Source organism: Brassica oleracea, chromosome C9, assembly GCF_000695525.1.
Source record: "Brassica oleracea var. oleracea cultivar TO1000 chromosome C9, BOL, whole genome shotgun sequence".
NCBI classification, from domain to species: domain Eukaryota; kingdom Viridiplantae; phylum Streptophyta; class Magnoliopsida; order Brassicales; family Brassicaceae; genus Brassica; species Brassica oleracea.
In genome coordinates, this window is record NC_027756.1 from 3,664,615 (window position 1) to 3,673,684 (window position 9,070).

Genomic DNA, 9,070 nt, shown 5'->3' on the forward strand with positions numbered 1-9,070 from the left:
TTTCCGACAAACTAGTGATCCTCGGAATTTCCTCGGAAATTTGTTTCCTCGGAATTCTGTCGGAAAATTCCGAGAGATTTCCGAGGAAAGAAGAAATCCCGAGGAATTATTTCTGAGGACTTGTTTCGTCGGTATGTCGTCGGAATAACGTTATTCCGACGAAATTCCGACGATTTTTTCCCTCAGTATCCTTGCTATTTTCTTGTAGTGTGACATGATTTACAGTCCAAGTATAAAATATATACTTTTGGTATAAATGTGAAAAGTATAGAACAAATGCTAGTGTTCTAAAACATAACTAATTAATATATTTTTTTGTAAGAAACTAATTAATATTTTCGGTTATTACACAACAACAACAACAACAAAAATCGTTTCTGTTTAATGTCTACACGCCAAAGAATGGTACCAAGTGATCATGATTCTTATTGCCTACGAAAGATTTAAGTCGACCAATTCGTCTATTTTCTTCAGTTGTGTCCACTGGGATCATTCTCTAACAGCCACTTTCGACTCTTTGATAATGATGTCTCATGTGCATTCAGTTTTTTTCAAATATGCCTTACTATTTGTAAACCTAAATTAGTCCTAAAACAATGCACAAGATTAATTCACAATTCTTTTAAGATTGTGTAAATCACACCTATTTCCCTCGAATTAACTAGGAGTACGTCCTAGATATCTCCTGATGTCCTTATATATGTATTAGACTAGCTAGTACGTTAATCAAGTTTTTATAAGAAATTATCTTTGTAGTCGTTACTTAAAAGAACAATCTTGTCATATTTGTAATGATCTTCTGATAATATAACTAAATAATTAGCTAATGAAAATAACTAAAGAATCGTCGGTGAGTCGGGCGGTAACGTCCACTGATATTTGGAGAATTAGTTGTGAGTTGTGCATTCAATGTTACAAACCTAAAGAAGACGTCAGAGAACTATTTAAACCTTAGGCTTAAATAAATGAATTCACCAACCTATGCCAAATGTACCAGTTATGTAAACTGAGCAGCTACTAGACGTACTAGATGTAATTTTACAATTCCTTAAATTTGAGAATATATAAGTTTTTATGAGGAAAATCAAAGTTTCTGCATAAAATCAATTTTTCAATTAACCCTCTATGCTGTATAATTTAGTGAAGTTTGAATACAATTTATGTTATTGGAAGAATAATTGATGCAGAAAATATCTTTGAGTGCGGACAGTATTGGGATCCGAGTTTTGATATGTTATGATGAAGACATCTAGATGTCGACCTACGAGAAGTTTTAGCGTGTAGCCTGAATGGAAGGGACCACTTGGAAGGTTGCTATCAGATATTTTGTATAAGGTGTATGTTACTGGTTAGTTGTACAGTTATTAACTAACCACACTTTGTATATAAGCTGGAAACAGAGTGTACAGTAAATTTTTATGTGAGATTCATATTTATAACAAACTCATCTTCTCTCTCGCATTCTCTTTCGATTTCTTCCTCAATATTCTTGATATGGTATTAGAGCTTCACGATTCATGAGTTCCTCCCTTCGTGAACTTACGTTTCTTCACATCATCTCTATCATCTTCTTCGTTCATCGTTCTTTTCCTCCGATCGATTCTCTTTTCCTTCTCCGTCTTCTTCGATTGACGATTCGCGATTCCGATTCGTTCTTTCGTGGTGTTTCGTCTCTTGATTCAGCTCAACGATGACTCCTTCTCAATCAAATCCACCGGATCCAACGTCGCCGTCTCTGATCATTACGGCAATCCATACTATCTTCATAACTCTGATCATGCTGGATTGAAACTCGTCACCGATCGCCTTACCTCTGGTGCTGATTTCCATTCTTGGTGACGCTCGGTGAGGATGGCTCTCAACGTTCGCAATAAACTAGGTTTTATTGACAGTACGATTCGTAAACCTCCTCCTACTAGTCGTGACTCTGGATCTTGGTCAAGATGTAACGATATGGTAGCTACCTGGCTTATGAACTCGGTTTCTAAGAATATAGGCCAGAGTTTGTTGTTCATGTCTACTGCGGAATCTATTTGGAACAATCTGATGTCACGTTTCAAACAAGATGATGCTCCTCGCGTTTTCGAGACTGAACAACGTCTCAGTAGTCTTACACAGGGATCTCTTGATGTTAGTGCTTACTATACTGAATTGATTACCTTGTGGGAAGAATACAAGAATTATATCGAATTGCTTGTTTACACATGTTGTCGTTGTGAGTGCAATGCAGCTTTGTTGTGGGAACAGATGCAGCAGCGAGGACGCGTCATGAAGTTCCTGATGGGGTTGAATGAGGCTTATGAACCGACGCGTCGTCACATTCTCATGTTGAAGCCTATTCCTCCCATTGAAGAGGTTTTCAACATTGTTGCTCAAGATGAGAGACATAGGAACATCAAACCACCTCTTAAGACAGATTATGTAGCCATTCAAGCTACTTGACCTGCTCATGGTTCTTCTGGCTCTGTATCTGAGTATATGGATCCTTCTGCGTATGTTGCTGCATATAACACTTATCGCCCTCGTGGTAATCGTCCTCTCTGTACTCATTGTGGTCAACTTGGTCATACTGTTGCCAAGTGCTTCAAGTTACATGGATATCCTCCTGGTTTTAAACCATCTCCTGGATACCAAGGACAAGCTTCTCATCCTCGAGCTTCCTCGGGATATGCTCCACGTGGTCAAGCGAATTATACTCCTCACTCTCAAGCTCCTGCTCAATCTGTTGCTAATGTTGTTACTGGTGTTGTGAATGATGGGTCTACACCTTATCAGCCTCCGCCTGCTGCTCTAGTAAGCTCTCTGGATGTTAATCAACTTACATCTTCTCAGCTCTAGTCTATTATTCAACAGCTTCAATCTCGTGTTCAGGTTTCTGACAATGTTTCTTCTTGTTCTGCATCTTCTATCACTGAACAGGGTGTCATGGCTGATCAGTCTTCTGCTGGTACTTTTCTTACCCTATCCTCTAACCTACGTTATCATCATCACACATTTACTTTCAACCATCACTGTCTCTCCACTCTATATAATTCATTACCTCCTGGTTCTTGGATAATCGACAGTGGGGCTACTAGCCATGTTTGTGCTGATATCTCAAAATTTCAAGAAGTCTTTGCGGCTTCTGACTTAACAGTCTCTTTACCTAATGGAACAACATTTCCCATCATGCATACTGGCACAATTCGTTTATCTGACACTCTTGTCTTATATGATGTTTTGCATGTTCCTTCATTTCATTTCAATCTCATTAGTGTGCTTTCACTTCTTCGTCGTAATAACTGTTCTGCACATTTCTTTCCTAATTATTGTTTTCTTCAGGACCGTTCTCAGGCCTCGATGATTGGGAAGGGTGATGTGTTCTATAGTCTTTACATACTGAATCTGTAAGCTTCTTGTTCTGCTTTATCTCCTGCTTTCTGTGGATCGTTGTCTATTGACGGTTATGTGTGACATTCGCGTCTTGGTCATCCTTCTGCTGCCAAGTTGAATGTGCTTTCTGATACGTTGTCTTTATCTGAATCGAGTCTATCTACTCATGATCATTGTTCCATTTGTCCTTTAGCTAAACAAAAGCGTCTCTCTTTTCCATTTTTTCAATCATAAAACTGAGAAACCTTTTGAGTTGTTACATTTGGATACTTGGGGACCCTTTTCCATTGAGTCTGTTCATGGTTACAAATATTTTCTTACTATTGTTGATGATGCAACTCGTGTTACTTGGGTTTATATGCTTCAAAATAAGAGTGATGTTGCTGCTATTTTCTCTACGTTTATTACGCATATTACAACTCAATATAATGCTAAACTGAAACCTATTAGGACTGATAATGCCCCTGAACTGTGTTTTCCTGATTTGGTTGCTAGACATGGCTTAATTCATCAATTTGCTTGTGCTTATACGCCTCAACAAAACTCTGTAGTTGAGCGTAAGCATCAACATCTCTTAAATGTGGCTCGCGCATTGTTGTTTCAATCCAACATTCCGCTTGTGTATTGGCCTGATTGTGTGAGCACTGCTGCATTCTTGATAAATAGAACACCTTCACCATTGCTTAATAATAAGACTCCTTATGAACTTCTTTTACGAAAACTTCATGATTACAAAATGCTTCGTGTATTTGGATGTCTTTGCTATGTTAGCACGTTGATGAAAGATCGTCATAAATTTAGTCCAAGAGCTCGCTTCAGTTTTCTACGCTATCCTTCGGGTTACAAAGACTACAAAGTTTGGGATCTTGAAACGCATTCCATTTCAATATCACGCAATGTTGTTTTCCATGAAAATGTTTTTCCATTTCACGGTTCTAACTCCTCTATGTTTGATTTCTTTTCTCACATTGTGTTACCTGCTTCTGTTCGTTTTGTTCATGTTTTTTCTGAACATGTTATTGCATCTCATCCTCCACCCGCATCTCATCCTCCATCTGCATCTCATCCTCCATCTAATGTTGTTCCACTGGTTTCTGAAAATGTTACGACAGAAACTGCACTGGTTCCTTGTCATGCTGAGAGACCTCGCAGACAGACTAAAACCCCATCGTACTTATCTGATTACCATTACACCCTTTTACAATCCCATTCATCTCATTTACCCTCTCATCATACCACACCTTATCCTCTTTCCTCTGTTCTGACCTATAAAAGACTTTCTCCACCCTTTTATCAATTTCTCTTGTCATTCTCTGTGGAAACTAAACCCAAAAACTTTTATGAGGCCATGACTTCTAAACGGTGGAGAAGTGCTGCGAATGATGAACTCAATGCCATGGAACTGAACAAGACTTAGACTGTTGTTTCTCTTCCTCCAGGGAAGAATGTGGTTGGCTGCAAATGGGTTTTCACCATTAAGTTTCGACCTGATGGCACTATTGAGCGTTACAAGGCTCGTTTAGTTGCTAAAGGTTATAGACAACAGGAGGGTGTTGACTATAATGAAACCTTTTCCCCAGTTGTCAAGCTAACCAGTGTCAAGCTCATGTTGGCACTTGCAGCTTCTAAATGATGGAAGTTATCACAGATGGACGTATCTAATGCTTTCTTGCATAGCACACTTGATGAGGAGATCTATATGTCTTTGCCTCAAGGATATACTCCTGGTCCAAATGAAGTTTTACCTCCCAATCATGTTTGTCGACTTCACAAGAGTCTCTATGGCCTTAAGCAAGCCTCACGCCACTGGAATCAGACGTTCACAAAAGTTCTTGTTGATGCTGGCTATACTCAATCTGAGTCTGATACAAGTTTTTATGTTAAAGCTTCTCCTACGGCTTTTGTTGCTGTCCTGGTATATGTGGATGACATTGTCATTGCTAGTATAATGATGAGGAGCTTTCTGCATTGAAGTCGACACTTGCTGCTGCTTTTATGATCAAGGATCTTGGTACTATGCGGTTCTTTCTCGGGCTGGAGATTGTGCGTTCTGTTTCTGGCATCTCTGTTTGCCAACGCAAGTATGCTTTGGACTTATTAGAGACTGCTGAACTTCTTGCCTGTAAACCTGTGAGTGTACCTATGGATCCTTATGCGCATTTGAGTCTGGAGGATGGTACTCCTTTACCTTCTGCTCGGCCTTATAGAGAACTCATTGGTCGATTGCTGTACTTGATGATAACACGTCCTGACATCACTTTTGCGGTTCACAAACTGAGTCAGTTTCTCCAGCGACCTTCTGATTTTCATCTACAAGCTGCTCATCGAGTTTTTAAATATGTGAAAGGCAATCCTGGTCAAGGTTTGTTCTATTCTTCGAATTCTGAGCTATGTTTGAACGCTTTCGCCGATGCTGATTGGTCTTCTTATCGAGATACTTGTATTTCTACTACTGGCTATTGCGTTTATCTCGGTACTTCTATCATTTGCTGGCGTTCTCAGAAGCAGAAGGTGGCTAGTCGGAGTAGCACTGAAGCGGAGTATCGTAGTTTGGTTGATGTCACACGAGAGGTCTTATGGTTTCAGAAGTTGTTGCGTGACTTTCACATTGATGTTACTGCGATTGCTTAGTTGTTTTGTGACAGTAAGTCAGCCATCTACATCGCCACGAATCTTGTCTTCCACGAGAGGACTAAACACATCGAGCTTGATTGTCACATTGTGCGTAATCAGCTGAAAGTTGGGACTCTCACTGCGATTCATGTCACTAGTGTTAATCAGCTCGCCGATATATTGACCAAGCCTCTTCATCCATCTCCATTTCATTCCCTGTTTGGTCGACTCTCTGTTTCAAGCTTTTATCTTCCTCGTGATCCAGATTAAGGCTTGAGGGGGCGTATCAGATATAGTGTAGGTTAGCACGTGGTGTATGTTAGCAGTTAGTTGTACAGTTACAGTGTAAGTTAGCTAACCACACTTTGTATATAAGCTGGAAACAGAGTGTACAGTAAGCTTTAATGTGAGATTCATATTCATAACAAACTCATCTTCTCTCTCGCATTCTCTCTCGATTTCTTCCTCAATCTTCTTGATAGCTACATTTTATTTGGGCTTGTAGAAAATAAGGCACAAGGATAAATTCGCTTCAACACGTCATAGCGGATATGGTTTCAGTGCATTTGAATATACTGATCCCATTGCCCATAAAAACTCTATTCAAGTTCTCTAAATATATATAGTTCTTTCTCTATGCAGTTGATGATGACTACAAAATAATAGGATCAGTCAATATTAACTAAAAGTCTGTAGGAGCAAGAAGACTCGTATGATTGATTTGCTTTGTGTTAATACTTGATCTGTAATACTCAGGATTGTATCTATACTATTAAATCAGGATCCTATTGTCCTTTTTACCTTAGCATGCCATTTCTTTACTAACATTGCATGTTTCATTAAGGGTAATCGAGTAATATTAATAACACATCTATATTGGGCCATTTTTTCGGATCCAGCCCACTGTCCACATCAGGTCTCTCTTGGGCCATTTGGGCCGATTAAGAAATCAGATCCAATTCTCACATTTTTTTTCCTTTGGGCCATTGAGTCCAAGTTCAAATAATTTTTTTTCCACCATTCTTAATTATTTTTTTCTTTTCTTAATATAATTTATGCATTCATAAAAAAAATTGATTTTTTCATTAAAAAGTATAAATCTTTATTAAAAGTATATAATTTTTTTATTAAAAATATTAACCACATAATAAAATTAATTTATCAGAGTTATACCAACTTAATTCATTAAAGAAATACAGTTTAATTTTTTAAACATAAATAGTCATTTAAAATGAAACACGATAAAGAAAGATAAAAAGTTTAAGTTTTTTATAAAATAAAACACAAATATATGAAATATGACATTTACTAAATATTTATCAATTAAAAAAATAAATAAATAAATCCGCGCTTTGAAAGCGCGGATCAAAATCTAGTAATACTATTAAAACCAATGCATGTGGCTCATTCGGTCTATTTTAAGTAAGCAGATCGATGATATATCATTAAAAATAATTTTGGAAATTGACTTTTTTATTAGGACATTGGGTATATGAATATGTTTTGATAGAAAATCATATGTGGATTATGGCTTCTTGGGTCGTATCATGTATCCTACGGATTCTTAAGAATCTGGCCAAAATCAATAATTAGTATGGTTGGCGAGAAAGTTAATTCTCTTCAAATTGTAATGTCTGACTATTTTAAAAATGACTTTGTTCTTGTCGTGTACGTCATTCTCAGCATCATCCTTGGTTTCCTCGCTTGGATATAATAATACGTATCCATGCATGAATACTATATATGAACACGATCTCACTTTGGACTGATCACATAACAAAATCAGGTACGATGAATGAAAAACAAAAAACGAGAAATAGTACAATTAATCATGCACAGGGCAAGTTCTGAATAGATGAATGAACATTCATTTGCAACAAGGGCAACAGATGAATGAATAGAGTCAAAGATATTCCCTGTTAAACAAATTTAAAATATAGTCAGAAAGGTATTACAATCATATTATTTTTTTCTATCAAAAGTCTATAAAAATTCAAAGATCTCAACCTTCCAACGCTGCTTTGTCAACAAACCCAAAAGAAGTTTGTCTATAATCTGAAAGCCAATTTTCAAAAAAAAAAAGTTTGTCTATAATGCATGCATTCGAACAATGTATTCTCCTTCAATGAATCGACCTTCTTATTTTTGTCAACCTTTAACCATCATTTTGGTTGCTTTCAAACAATAATATTATTTGCTTTTCTTCTTTTAAAACCTTACTAGATTTTGACCCGCACTCGTGCGGGTGTATTTTTTAAAAAAATATAATGCTATTTTCTTTTTATGTCACTATTTAGAGTTGGACAAAAAACTCGAATTCGAAGAATCAAACCGATCACAATCCGAATAAGTAGTACTAAATCTGAACCGAAATTGATTAAATATCCGAATTATTCAAAATTTTCGTATTTGAAGAACTGGAACCTAATCCGATCCGAACCGAAATATTTTGGGTATCCAAAATAGATTTATATACTTATATATATTAATTATTTTTAGATTTAATATATATAAAAACATCCAGAATATATATGATACTTATAAGTTCACATAAATGCTTGAAAATATATACAAATAGTTAAATGTAAATATCTTAAATAGTTAAAAAAATACTAAAAACTCAAAAAATACTTAAATAATTATTAATTATCTATCCAAATATTTAAACCAAACTTATTTAAATTGGTTATCCAAATCCGAACCAAATCCTCAAAGATCTGAACTGAATACGAAATCCCAAAAAGACCCGAGAACGAACCCGAACGCCCACCCCTAATCACTATTATATATCCTATATGTGTCATCATAGGTTACAAAATATGTGTTATCATATAATTAATTGTATTTTATACGTACCATCAAATAAGTTTTCTTATAATTAATAATATTTTATACGTACAATCATATAAATAATCACATATACTATATTTTAAAATTTAATGTGAAATATAAAAACCATAATTTAAGTTGGTGTTTGAAGTTGAACTTTGTATTGTATTTTTATTATATATATTGAAAACATTTTTATAATAGTTATTGGAAAATATGTTAGTAAAAATCAAATTTTGAATATATATATATATAT

The 9,070-nt window shown here is 36.0% G+C and overlaps 2 protein-coding genes across 2 annotated transcripts; both read left to right on the top strand.

The window, feature by feature from the left end:
- The first annotated feature begins 1,851 nt into the window (after window positions 1-1,851).
- On the top strand, window positions 1,852-2,442 carry LOC106314130. Its single transcript, XM_013752065.1, has one exon. It carries the CDS (start codon window positions 1,852-1,854, stop codon window positions 2,440-2,442), a length of 591 nt encoding a protein of 196 aa, XP_013607519.1.
- A 2,578-nt stretch (window positions 2,443-5,020) lies between these two features.
- On the top strand, window positions 5,021-6,255 carry LOC106314131 (uncharacterized mitochondrial protein AtMg00810-like). The gene is made up of 3 exons (XM_013752066.1): window positions 5,021-5,287; window positions 5,347-5,951; window positions 6,018-6,255. Exons 1-3 carry the CDS (start codon window positions 5,021-5,023, stop codon window positions 6,253-6,255), a joined length of 1,110 nt encoding a protein of 369 aa, XP_013607520.1.
- The last annotated feature ends 2,815 nt before the right edge of the window (window positions 6,256-9,070 follow it).

Coding starts and splice junctions, on each gene's coding strand:
- LOC106314130 (XM_013752065.1), top strand. CDS start 1,852: ATGGCTCTCAACGTTCGCAATAAACTAGGTTTTATTGACAGTACGATT.
- LOC106314131 (XM_013752066.1), top strand. CDS start 5,021: ATGGACGTATCTAATGCTTTCTTGCATAGCACACTTGATGAGGAGATC. Junction 5,288..5,346: donor CGGCTTTTGTTGCTGTCCTG/GTATATGTGGAT, acceptor TCTGCATTGAAG/TCGACACTTGCTGCTGCTTT. Junction 5,952..6,017: donor GTCACACGAGAGGTCTTATG/GTTTCAGAAGTT, acceptor GTTTTGTGACAG/TAAGTCAGCCATCTACATCG.